The 12,999-nt window shown below is 56.2% G+C and overlaps 1 protein-coding gene across 3 annotated transcripts in view; it reads left to right on the top strand.

The window, feature by feature from the left end:
• Positions 1 to 1,457: 1,457 nt before the first annotated feature.
• SEMA3G (semaphorin 3G) overlaps positions 1,458 to 12,999 on the top strand; it is a 24,092-nt gene continuing 12,550 nt past the window's right edge. Inside the window, exons 1-4 of one of the 3 annotated variants that reach the window (XM_032966814.2) lie at positions 1,458 to 2,123; positions 7,252 to 7,394; positions 7,841 to 7,903; positions 8,390 to 8,509. In XM_032966814.2, the coding sequence (XP_032822705.2) occupies positions 2,006 to 2,123; positions 7,252 to 7,394; positions 7,841 to 7,903; positions 8,390 to 8,509 (444 nt within the window). In that variant the 5' untranslated portion in view covers positions 1,458 to 2,005. Of the gene's footprint in view, positions 2,124 to 4,211; positions 4,890 to 7,251; positions 7,395 to 7,840; positions 7,904 to 8,389; positions 8,510 to 12,999 lie in introns of those variants that run through there. The other 2 variants (XM_076071982.1, XM_076071981.1) reach the window with 2 other exon arrangements.

The following is a 12,999-nucleotide window of genomic DNA, read 5'->3' as shown; positions in this document are numbered from 1 at the left end:
TGTGAGTGTGAATGTTGTGAGTGTGAGGACAGTGTGAGTGTTGTGAGTGTTGTGTGAGGGTTGTGAGTGTTGTGAGTGTGAGGGTTGTGAGTGTGATGGTTGTGAGTGTTGTGAGTGTTGTGAGTTGAGTGTTGTGAGTGTTGTGAGTGTTGTGAGTGTGGTGAGTGTTGTGAGTGTGAGGGGAGTGTGAGTGTTGTGAGTGTGAGTGTTGTGAGTGTTGTGAGTGTGAGTGTTGTGAGGGTTGTGAGTGTGAATGTTGTGAGGGTTGTGAGTGTGAATGTTGTGAGGGTTATGAGTGTGAGTGTTGTGAGTGTTGTGAGTGTTGTGAGTGTTTTGCGTGTTGTGAGTGTGAGTGTTGTGAGTGTGAGTGTTGTGAGGGTTGTGAGTGTGAGTGTTGTGATTGTTGTGAGTGTTGTGAGTGTGAGTGTTGTGAGTGTGATTGTTGTGAGTGTTGTGAGGGTTGTGAGTGTGAGTGTTGTGAGTGTTTGTTGTGAGGGTTGTGAGGGTTGTGAGTGTGAGTGTTGTGAGTGTTGTGAGTGTTTTGAGTGTTGTGAGTGTGAGTGTTGTGAGGGTTGTGAGTGTGAGTGTTGTGATTGTTGTGAGTGTTGTGAGTGTAAGTGTTGTGAGTGTTGTGAGGGTTGTGAGTGTGAGTGTTGTGAGTGTTGTGAGGGTTGTGAGTGTTATGAGTGTGAGTGTTGTGAGTGTGGTGAGTGTGAGTATTGTGAGTGTGAGGGGAGTGTGAGTGTTGTGAGTGTGCGTGTTGTGAGTGTTGTGGTTGTGAGGGTTGTGAGTGTTGTGAGTGTTGTGGTTGTGAGGGTTGTGAGTGTTTTGCGTGTTGTGAGTGTGAGTGTTGTGAGTGTGAGTGTTGTGAGGGTTGTGAGTGTGAGTGTTGTGAGTGTTGTGAGGGTTGTGAGTGTGAGTGCTGTGAGTGTTTGTTGTGAGGGTTGTGAGGGTTGTGAGTGTGAGTGTTGTGAGTGTTTTGAGTGTTGTGAGTGTGAGTGTTGTGAGGGTTGTGAGTGTGAGTGTTGTGATTGTTGTGAGTGTTGTGAGTGTGAGTGTTGTGAGTGTTGTGAGTGTGAGTGTTGTGAGTGTGAGTGTTGTGAGGGTTGTGAGTGTTATGAGTGTGAGTGTTGTGAGTGTGGTGAGTGTGAGTATTGTGAGTGTGAGGGGAGTGTGAGTGTTGTGAGTGTGCGTGTTGTGAGTGTTGTGGTTGTGAGGGTTGTGAGTGTTGTGAGTGTTGTGAGTGTGAGTGTTGTGAGTGTGAGGGGAGTGTGAGTGTTGTGAGTGTGAGTGTTGTGAGTGTGAGGGGAGTGTAAGTGTTGTGAGTGTGGTGAGTGTTGTGAGTGTGAGTGTTTTGAGTGTGAGGGGAGTGTGAGTGTTGTGAGTGTGGTGAGTGTTGTGAGTGTGAGGGGAGTGTGAGTGTTGTGAGTGTGAGTGTTGTGAGTGTTGTGAGTGTGAGGCGGCCTTGCTGGGGCACTCGCGGGCGCGGGGGACTGAGCCCACGGGGAGGGACCCCAGCCTCCTCCCTCCCCTCCTCCCCCTACAGCAGCAGCAGCAGGAGGAGCAGGAGCAGGAGGAGGGGCAGGAGGAGGAGCCCATGGAGATGGAGCCGGTTTAGGCTGCGGCGACAGCTGGAGACGCGCGCGTCCCCCGTGCAGGTTCTGTTCGTTAGACGGTCACCGGGTCTCGAGTCGGGCGCCCCTCACACTGACCCTTCTGTGACCGGCGCACGCTCGCCCGGTCCCTAGCCCGAGTGCTGCCCCAGCGTAGAGTCTCGGCTCCCGAAGCCGCCTCGGTGGCCTCTCTCGGTGGCCTCTCTGTGACCTCTCTGTGGCCTCTCTGTGGCCTCTCTCCCGGTGGCCTCTCTCGGTGGCCTCTCTCGGTGGCCCCTCTCCCGGTGGCCTCTCTCCCGGTGGCCCCTCTCCCGGTGGCCCCTCTCCCGGTGGCCTCTCTCAGTGACCCCTCTCCCGGTGGCCTCTCTCCCGGTGGCCTCTCTCTCCCCGCGATGCGCTCCGCTCTCTCCTCTCGGCTCCTGCTGCTGCTGCTGGTGGTGGTGGTGGGGCCGGTGGGGGCGGTGGGGCCTGATGGGGCCGTGCTACCGCGCCTCTACCTCTCGCGTTCAGGTGAGCGGGCGGCGTCGGCAGCACGCACACACAGACTGTTGGGGAAAGTGCTGTGAGCGATCACTTCACAAGGCCAGAACGGCACACGAGGGGGTGGGTGGTCAACCCCATGCCTGGCCGCCTTTGTCTCCCCAGTCACAACTCACTCGCACAGTGGTGGAATGTGATGGAGAGTGGTGGAGTGGTTGAAGTATGGTGAGGTGGTGGAGTGTAGTGAGGTGGTGGAGTGTGATGACGTGGTGGAGTGTGGTGGAGTGGTGGAGTGTGGTGGAGTGGTGGAGTGTGGTGGAGTGTGGTGAGGTCGTGGAGTTTGGTGGAGTGGAGTGGAGTGGTGGAGTGTGGTGCAGTGTGGTGAGGTGGTGGAGTGTGGTGGAGTAGTGGAGTGTGGTTGAGTGGAGTGTGGTGGAGTGGTGGAGTGTGGTGGATTGTGGTGCTGTGTGGTGAGGTGGTGGAGTGTGGTGGAGTAGTGGAGTGTGGTGGAGTGGTGGAGTATGGTGGAATGTGGTGGAGTGTGGAGTGGAGTGAGGTGGTGTCACACACAGAGATGTTTCAGCATCGTTGCGTGGACAAAATCTCTTCTCAGCCTTGGCCAGACCACCATCTCAAAATAACTTCGTGTGTGGCCATGTGGTCGTTTCGAACGCCCATCGCAAAGAGTTTAGTGAATGTGTCCGTCCCAACAGCGGTGGCACAGCTAGCAGCACGCCTGGGACCCGCTCCGCATGCATCGCCCGGCTTTGTGGGTGGAGCAGGGAGTGGGGGAAGCAGAAAGTATATTTGTTGAACTTCTTTTGCACCGTACGAAGCCAACCGTGCTTATCGGTGTGGGGGGGGGGGCATACACGAGATATCCCCCCAGTGGGGGCCCTTCTGCTGCCTGCAGGGACGTGGGCGAGCAATTTCAGGGCCGCGCTTTAACATCTTCTGAGGTTGATGTCGCTGCTTGGAGATCGAGCGACGAGCCCCGGGCCCCCCGTCGCGAGGTTCGACCTTTCCCATAGGTGGTCGCCTGCGTGCAGGGGATGGTCTCAGTCGCTCGCTCCACCATCACGACAAGGGAGGGCAGCAGCCTCCCGCTGGGGCTGGTGGCGTCACGGAGGAATGTGTCCTCGTGTTTAGACGGAGGGCTTCGTGAACACCGCGACGAGAGGGGGTGGCGGCGAACAGACACTGCCAGGAGGGGAGAGCGGCGCTCCGAAACTGTAAGAATAATAATAGTAGTACTGCAGTCAGAGGCGTCTCAAGGGTAAGGCAGATCGGGAAGACCGCCCCGGGTCCCGTGCTTTGAGGGGCCCCGAGCTTCGACGTCACGGTGTTAGATGTCGTAGTTCCCGCGGTGGGGTTTGCCCCAGGTCCCGCACCCCCAGTGGACAGCCCAGACTGTTGTAGCAGGAGTTGACTATCGCCCTGGGTTCTGCTCCCAACGCGAGGGCAACTCTGCGTGTAGAATTTGTATTCTCTCCCCACTCATGTTCAGCGTGTTTCCTCTGGGTTCTCCGGTTTGCTCGCAAATCTAGAAACAACCCAACCATGCAATGTAACCGATGTGGACCAAACAACACCACCCAATGCTGAAACATAACGTGAAAATGACCTGCAAATCACTCACTTGGGATCTCACGCAGCAGCCGCATCGCCACCTCTCCTGTTAAGAACGGCGCCCCCTCCTCAAGGTCACCCGGATTTGTCATGTGACCTACTGCTACTGTTGCTGTATTTTAATTTTCTTTTAAGCGTCTCTGATCGACCGCAGTGTCTGCAGGGAGGCGCGTGTGTGCGGGGAGGCGCGTGTGTGCGGGGAGGCGCGTTTGTGCGGGGAGGCGCGTGTGTGCGGGGAGGCGCGTGTCTGTGACTGTCCCCACCAGAACTTGGCGACCGCTTCTGGGAGGGGAGGGAGGCTCCCATCGAGCACCCCCCCCGCCCCTTCATGGCTCGCAGCGTTATCCTCGTCACGCGGCCACTGCGCTGGCGAGAGCTCTCGTGAGGTGTCTCCAACTCCTGTCCTCGTGACCCGCCACGCGTTTACCAATTGACTGCTGCCCATTCACGCGCCCGATGATTGGTTTAACACGTCCCACGTGACGCGCCAAGCGATTAACGCTCTCTGCGTTAAGAGAGCCGATTCAAACTACGATTGATATCTCGGCGTGCGCGCGTGTGCGCACGAGCGCACACGCGCGTGTGCGCACGCGTTCCACGTGATCTATACACACTTACTGAATGTGCACGTGCAGCACGTAACGCAGAGAGCGTTACTTACTTAGCGTGTCACGTGGGACGTGTTTAACAATCATCGGGCGCATCATCTATTGGTGTGCGCCTGACGGTTTGCACCTCACCGCATTCGCACTGCGATGAGCTCATTGGTCGTTTCAAACATATCGGAAATATCTCCGCAGCACCTTCCATGCAGCGGTGTCGTTGAGAGCGGTCCCCACTGTCGCCGGGCAGCAGAGAGACCCCAGGGGCTGTTCCTTCGCGTTTTATTCACCTCTGGAATGTGAAGACCGCGGAATGCGCACTTCGTGATGGTTGGTGGTGGTGGTGATGGTGGTGATGATGGTGGTGATGATAGCCACGCAGCCGGTAACGAGCCGCGGGCTCGCGTGGCGCTACAAATTGGACGCGCTATCATCGTCATCATCGTCGTCGCCGTTATCACCGAGATCGCATCTCGTGCGTACGGGCGGTGGGCCGCGCGTGTGAGCGCCCTGCTTCTGCTGCACGGGCGAGTCGCGGCGAGGAATGCCGCGTGTCACACGCAAGGTGCTGCTTGCTGCTGCTGCTGCCACCGCTGCTGCTCTTGGTATTCATTTCCCTTCCGGCCGCGATGCTCGAGCGATTATCATCTCTGCGCTCGGGTGGGAGGCACGCGCGCCGCGGTGCCGGGGAACGGGAGGCGCGGTCGGGTCGGGCAGAGACGAATCGACTCGGCCACCTTCAGGGGCATTTCGCGCAGTGTCTCCACTTCGTCAAACTCGCACGCGTCTTGCCGTGTGGCAAAACACAATGCCGGGCTGCCTCTCCCGTGGCGTCTGTTCGCCACGGGAGGGAGATCGACCCGTGTCTCGTTCTGGATAGCGCTGGTTCATGCACCAGATTTGCCGCCTCTATTCGGGTAGCAAGAGGTGATTTGTGCCAAGGTCTTGGACGGGTATTGCGCTGAACTTCGTTCCAGTAAACCGCACAGCTTTTGACACGAGCCCGAGTGCTGGCTGAATAAATGTGTCCTGCGGGGTCTGGTGAGAGCGGTGGCGATCCGAGGGGGGCAGGAGGTGGAGGTTCTCCGTGCGCTCTGTGCACCACAGGGCGTGAATGTTGGCCCGGTATTTTGTCTGCGGATTTCCACCTCCGCCCGCCCCTCCACGTGAGAGAAGTTTTCGCCTCGTGTCGGTGTTTGTTGTGGACGCGGTTCGCGGTTGTTGTCGTGTTTCCGTTATCGGCGATCGCGTTGAGTTCGCCCGCCATGGTAGAAAGTTCGCACCGATGGAACTGTAACGCTAGAGACAAAGATCTCCCGTATAGCCTTGACAGACTGTTGGGGGCAAGTGTTTGTTAGCGAGTACCGCCCGACCGCCTTTGTCTTCCTAGTGGCAATGTTTACTTACCGCACTCGGTGCTCATTTCAAGCCGAGTTGATCTCGACGATGTTCAGGAACGGTTCAGATAATCGTCACTGGTGAGTGGTATCGCCCTCGAGACTGACGAGCCGCTGTATTTGTGTTGTTGTCACAGCAGTGACCAGGAGCCGTGTCGCCATTTGAACAGAGTTGCTGAGCGCAGGGCCCAAAGGCCCAAACCTTCAAGCGGCCAGCAACAAGCAGCACTGTTAAAGTTGTAATAGATGGGAGTGTAACGCGCGCCTGAGCAAGATTATTGTCATGACTTGCCAATAGAGACGACGGTGGGAGAAGGGAATTCCAATTTGGAGCAGCGAGGTGACCTGCAGTGTGGTGGGTGAGGTAGTGCAAGAGTTGAGTGGGCAAGTGAGAGCATCTCTGATGGACCGAGTCCTCAACACGGGTGGAGCAGGAGGAATGAGTGAGTGAGATTTCACGGGAAGGGTCACGCCATGGTCGTCTCAACATTCACGGCTCGGTGATAACCATGCCCATGTCGCTCCCGTCCCGCTTTGTCCGCACGGACGAGCGAGTGGCGGAGGAATGTGTGAGTCTCCTTATTTGACCTTCTGTTTACCGCCACTTCCTACCCCCGTTGGAGTAATGGCCAAGGCCGTTTGCACAGCCATACGGGGATCTCCTCTGTATGGGCAGAGCTGCGTGTGACACCGGCTGTGAATCCCGGCGCTGGCCGCTTGCGTACTGCCAGCCGGCATGGCCAGCGCGCTGCTGGCGCTCGCCCGGCTCCTCTGGACCCGCGCGCGGACCAGCGCAGTCTCACCGAGGTCTCCTGAAACCGGTTACTGGCAGCGGTTCAGCGGGAACCAATCCCGGAGTCTGACCCTGTGCGTGATAACGCGCACACCCGTAAACGGGGTGGGCAGAATGCGGCCGCTGCGCCTGAGACGAGTCGTGGACTCGCTGGGGGTCCACGACCGCATGGGCTGATAAAGCCACACGGTTTCCAGCAACTACACCACAGTGCACCACTTTGAGGAAGTATATCCCTTGTTCAGGATGGACCTGGGGTCGAGGGGTGTGGTTTGGCCTGGACTTGTGAGCGTCTCGGAGCGGCAGGCTGCCAGACTGCACGAGGGTGATACTTGCTGAGCTGTATTAGGAAGCCACTGGAGCTTTGCACTTTAACATTTAAATACAAAACTCGTGTATTTCGAACTTTTTGTGTGTGAACTTGTCCTTCCCTCGCAACTCCGATTATCACGGTTGACTAACGCACGTTGCGAAAGAAGTTCAGTTAAAAACGCTGGGGTGGGGTGCTGGTGATGCACGGATGTCCGATTCCACTCTGTGCCATAGCATCACAACTGAACGTGTGCTCCACAGCACGCTGGGAAAATTTAAATTTGTTTATGTGAATCGTCTTTGGCTATCATCATCAGCAGCCATAATATATCCACCGCTGGATGAAGGCTTTGCCTAGCAGTCGCGATCGCTCTGCGACGTGCCTTGACACGGGTGCGGACTGTCCCCATGTGATGCCCGCGTAGAGCTGCGGGGCAGGGTGGTGGCGCTGGGCGGTGTGGCGACGCACGCCTTGCTGCGTGACGAGGAGCGCGGACTCCTCCTCATCGCCACCACAGACAGCCTCCTCCTTGCCAACCTCAACCACATCAACCGCAGCGTTCGCGAGGTGACGCCACACCTACCACCACCACAACAATACTACACGATCACAGTCGCGTCACCACCACCAGCCACAACAGTCACATGGTCACGTGGTCACATGGCCAAAAAGTCACACCACCACACATCCACACCATTTGTGCACGGTTTCTTTAACTTTTTTGTAACGTGGTTGTTTTGTGCCGATGTCTTTGTTAGTTTTTGGTCGGATTTCTCCCTGGGTGTCTCTGCTCTGATATTCGTTTGCTTCATTGTTGTACCACGTTTTAAGCTCTTTTGTCACGATAGTGACTCAGGTCACTCTTGCAAATGAGACTCATCATCATGGTCTCTTGAGTTCTCACCCTGATTAAGCAAAATGCATCTTTTTCTGATCAAGCTGCACGTGATTCGCTACACGCCGTAGAACTGTGCCACACACTGACTCGGTGACGTTTGTCCTGTGTTTGGCAGCTCCGCTGGGTGGCAACGGAGGAGCAGATGGCGGAGTGCCGTGCGGCCGGGAGGGACCCCCGCGTGAGTCACGACCCCCCCTCCCCCTCTTCCGGTAGCGATAACGAGGAAATTGGGCCAGGGTGCGACGCGGTGTCATGCGGCGTTGTGAATTAGGGGAACCGTGAGCCAACAATGATACGGAACTTTGTAGAAGAAGTGACCTTCAATCGGACATGAGCAATGAGGGTTGCAATGCACATCCCAATACATTCCTCTGCTGAGAATAATTACCACTTTTTAATGATGCATCTCCCTTCAGCTCCATCTCAATGTCCAGCGATTTTGCCATCGCTCTTCACCATTTCCATCTCCTCCTCACTCCAAGTCCACTGATCTGTCTCCTCCATCTCCCATTACCTCTGTGAGATTTCTCAACAGCATAGTGACATCCGCTCACGTGTTCTCCAGTTTGTTGGTTCCTTCACACGTAGCAGAAGAGTCTGTGTGGGGGAGGAGCCACGTGTGACGCGGGCGCTCTCTGTCTCCGTGGGTGTGCGTGTCGTGCAGCTCGACTGCGCGAACTTCCTGCGGGTGCTGCACGCGCACAACGAGAGCCACGTGTTGCTGTGCGGCACCGGCGCCTTCCACCCGCAGTGCCTCTTCGTGGACGTGCACGCTCTGGCCACGGTACCCGCACGGTCACGCGCCCACCGTGGTACCCATGCGCCCGTGCCCACCACGGTACCTGCAAAGGCAGCGCTCTCTGTATATTTAAGTGTCACAGTCACCTGGACCAGAGTGATTGGAAGGCATTTGCCAGATCAGCTCAATAACAATGTTAGGCGGATGCTATACTTGTGTGCAACCCATGGGCTTGTAATCATCGACACACTGTTTTTGCATCAGTGGATCCACACCGCTTCATGGATGCACGCCGGATCCAAGCATTAACATCTGGTGGACTATTTAGTGACAGAACAGGAAATGCGGGCCCGTGTCCTTGACACCGGGACCTTCCGTTGAGCTGATCTTCCCACTAACCATCGGCTTGTCATCTGTAAGATTCATATCTGCCATACTTCCACAGCAGTAGTCTGCGTGCTGTGAGTAACTGGGAGCAGACATGTGCACACCTACGGGTGTCATGCGAAAATAGTGACACGTGATGATGAGTGATGGAAAGATTTACACTTCAATCACTCGATCTGTGTTATATACACTGCCCCCAAAATACAGTTTTGGCTACACAGGGATCTTTTTGTCTTTGCTCATGATACCAATCGGGTCTTTCCGCTGCGTATGCCATGAATGGCTTTGCTCCGTCTCTGTGACGTGTAGCTGCCGCCGCTGCTGCCGGGTGCTCCCCACTGCTCTTCGCCACTGCACCACCTTAGCTGTCTCCACGAGCGTGGCTCCTCACGTGGCTCCTCGCGTCGAGGGGCGGCGCGACTTCGCAGTCCGGTTATTCGTGGTGGCGCAGCCGGCAGTGCCACTCAAGGCCCGGGCGCGTTACGCACTGCACCCCCCGCCCCGGGCCGTCCGCGGCACGACGCTCGCGCGGGAGGAGGGCGGCGTCGCAGTCTCCTCCACGCGCAGGGGAGGGGGCTGTGGAAAAACACGCGGCAGGGCTGACGTCTCCGCCCGTGGAGCCGCGCAAAGCAGTTAGCGCGGCGGTCTCTCTCTTCGAATTTTCAAATATTTCACGCGAGTGAATTTTTACTAAAGATGTAAACACAAGGCGAGCCCGAGGGGCGTGCAAGCGTCGGGGAGCTCTGCGGTCCAAGCTCCGGTCCCTACCCTGGTGCGGGCTGCCCCCCCAGCGCGCCGCTCGCTGTGGCCGTGCCCTTTGCAGGGCGCACGCTTCCCTCCCGCTGCCTACCCGGACAGCGATGACGAAATGTCAGCTCTGATGATGCACTATAGCACCGGGGCTCCTGTGTGGTCGTGAACATTTTAAATGGAACTCTGTGTTCAAAAGGCAGCTCTGTTGCTTTGTAACGAACAGGGGCTGCTGCTGTGTGTACTGCGTGGGGAACACTGCACCGTTATTGTCGGGTTCGTCTCGGGAGCGCGACCCCTGCCCGGGGTGCGAGCGGCCCGTGGGGTTATTTTTGTCGATGGAGCACAGCGGCGCCTTGTGCACCGTTTTGGTGCTCAGCTGTTGGGCCGCACAGCTGCATTGTGCTCTCATCATCGCATCATCTCCACCTTCGTCACTTGAGATTTGTCTACCTCCTCTGCTCTGTTGGCTTGTGGCGAAGTGATGGCACGTGCGCCTCACAGCAAGAAGACCCTGGGTTTGATTCCCGACAAGGGTGCCATTCTGCTTGGAGTTTGTATTCTCTCCCCTTGTTCTGCATGGGCTTCCTCCGGGGTCTCCGGTTTCCTCCCATAGGTAAAAGCCACCTCGCAGTGCTTCAAATGTCCCTGCAAATAACTCAGTTGGGATCACACAAAGCACCCCCCCTACTGTGGAAACTTGGCAGGACCCTCCTGAACATGAGGTTTTTCTGGGGAACGGAGCACAACAACAATTCACCCTCGTGATCATCTCGAGGGAAGGATAACCGAACCTGTCTCTCTTGTCCTGTTCAATGAGGCTCATTTTATAATATTTTATTTTGTTTGCTTCAATCATCTCGGCTGAGAAAAGCAGCTTAGTTTAAATTGAATGCTGCGTTGTTTTATGTCCCCAAGCATGGAGAGCCCATCTCATTCGCTCGTGTAACGCACATCTAATCGTGCCTCCAAGAACTAGACCGTCGTGATTTGTGCAAGTTGTGTGCCCTGAGGCAAATAGAGGCAGGCAGGAACCAGCGGTGCAGGACCCTGTACAAGACTGAGGGGGTCTGACTTCGTAAGCCAGGGTTCACGGTACACCATTCAACTCTTGCATCGTTTTCTTTATGATGGGGTGCCGATGGTTAACTGTAAACCATTGCACATGTTGCCTGTCGGGGTAACTTTGCCCAAAAGCAGCGACTGCTCTGCCACGACGATGTGTGGCGTGCAAGGAGGCGCATTGTGAACGATCACCGTTGTCCCGGTGACCCCTATTTCCCTATTCGTCCCGTGCAGCAGCAGGAGTAGCAGCAGCAGGAGTAGCAGCAGCAGGAGTAGCAACAGCAGCAGGAGTAGCAGCAGCAGGAGCAGCAGCAGCAGGAGTAGCAGCAGCAGGAGTAGCAGCAGCAGGAGTAGCAGCAGCAGGAGTAGCAGCAGTAGTAGCAGCAGCAGTAGCAATAGCAGCAGCAGGAGTAGTAGCAGCAGCAGGAGTAGCAGCAGCAGGAGTAGTAGCAGCAGCAGGAGTAGCAGCAGCAGGAGTAGCAGCAGCAGGAGTAGCAGCAGCAGGAGTAGCAGTAGGAGTAGCAGCAGCAGCAGGAGTAGCAGCAGCAGTGCATGATCACGGCCGTGTCCCCTCTGCGGAAACTCCGCAGCGTAGGAATCGCGACCGTGTGGGTGCGTGGTGCCGGCATGCCACCCTGCCCGCTGGTGACTACAAACTGACGATGCGTTTGTTGCTCTCGAAAGTTTGTTGGATCCCAGCAAACATTCGTCCAGGCAGGTGCCCCGCTCGTCTTGCCGCCCGAGAGTGCTACTCGGAGCGCGAGGCCCCGCACTGCGAGGCTCGCTGGGGAGGGCCCCGCGGGGAACGAGAGAGGGGGCCACGCGGAGCGAGGGGGGGGGGCTCTGCGCTCCCCCTCGGCCCGCAGAGCGATGACCTCGACTCCGTCCCTCTCCGCTCTCCGTGCATTCCTCCGCTTCGCAGTCGGAGTCGCGTCTCGTCGCAGCGCTTTAATCGTTTGTGCAGATGGACATGGGATTTACACAACATCCGACATTCTGTATCTTCCCTGCGTGCTTGCTGGCTTGAGACTTCAAGGGGAGGGTATTTTAATGGTCTTCCCCCGAATTCCGGGACACTCCAAGTGGTGCCGAGTTTGCTTCTCACATTGGTTCAGCAGAGTGAGGAGGAGTCGGTGTAGTTGATAGAGAGAAGGCGATTTGTAAAGTCATGGACGAGAAAGGTCTAGAGGTCGTTCTGGCCCGTGGCGAGACCTGGCATTGCATGCAACTGGTTCGACAAAGTATCTGCAACTTACTCGTCTGGGATTACACAGCAGCAGCAGCAGCTACTTGGCGCCCTACTGCGACAAGCTTGACAAGACCCTCCTGAAAAGAATTGTGAGGATCTATGAGGCTCTCCTGCAGGGTAAACAAGAGGGATCGTGATTTTATAAGTCAGAAGAGCTAAGAACCCCGTTGTGTTCGTCATGCGTGAGCAGCCACCAGCTTAGTTTATATGTTTGCGTCTGAGGGCCCCAACAGGGAGGGCCCTCGCCGATAAACATCTGGGCAGTTCAGCGGCGGCGGTTCAAGCGAGCCGACTGCTGATGAGACGCAGGATGTTTTTACTTACGCATTGGGCCAATGCGTTAAAATTCTGCACTTCCAGACAGCCGTGTGGCTGCTGGGATGTGTACAAAAAATAAACTTGTATTATTTATGGGGAGCGAGAGATAATGTGAAGAGAAGTGTCTGCTCGTTGTTTATACGACGCTCGCCCCTCCTCCCCGTCCCCTGTAGACCCCCAACCTGCTTGCCATCCACAGCCGTAACAGTCGGCAGCAACAGTCAGCCCAGGGAGAGGAGCTTCTTGTAAAATGGCACTCACTTCAGTGGCTTCTTGTAGAATGGCACTCACTTCAGTGGCTTAGCACCTTAAAGCACCTGACATCATCGGATCTCAACCATTGCATTGCTATTCTGCTCGAGTTTCATTTTTGAATGGCCTAGCGGACCCACCGATGGGACTTGTCCCTGTGCGGTACAAGGTGACGCGGCAACTAGGCCTGCAAGTGGCCATTAGTTTATCTCTCTCGCCTGAAGACGATTGTTTGTGTGGCGACCGAGACGTAGTGATCTATTATTATTTTGTCTACCTACGTGACTTTACCGAAATAACCAAAGAGTTTGGATTCCTGCAGTCACGAAAGCTTCAAATCAAGATTGGCCATTAGTCTCTCGGCAGGGGCCGATGTTGTTCTTGATTGTTCCAGTTGAGTGATGCGTGAGGTGACGTTGGCTAGATTCGTACCATGACGCCGGCACACAATTCCCTACCCTCATCGAATAACGCCACGGGATCTCTCACGATCACTCAATGATGCAGACGGCGC

Source organism: Petromyzon marinus, chromosome 36 (assembly GCF_048934315.1).
Source record: "Petromyzon marinus isolate PM22_M1 ecotype Great Lakes invasive population chromosome 36, UKy_Petmar_22M1.pri1.0, whole genome shotgun sequence".
NCBI classification, from domain to species: domain Eukaryota; kingdom Metazoa; phylum Chordata; class Hyperoartia; order Petromyzontiformes; family Petromyzontidae; genus Petromyzon; species Petromyzon marinus.
Note: the sequence above shows the minus strand (reverse complement) of the source record. Positions and strands in the feature narration are given on the sequence as shown.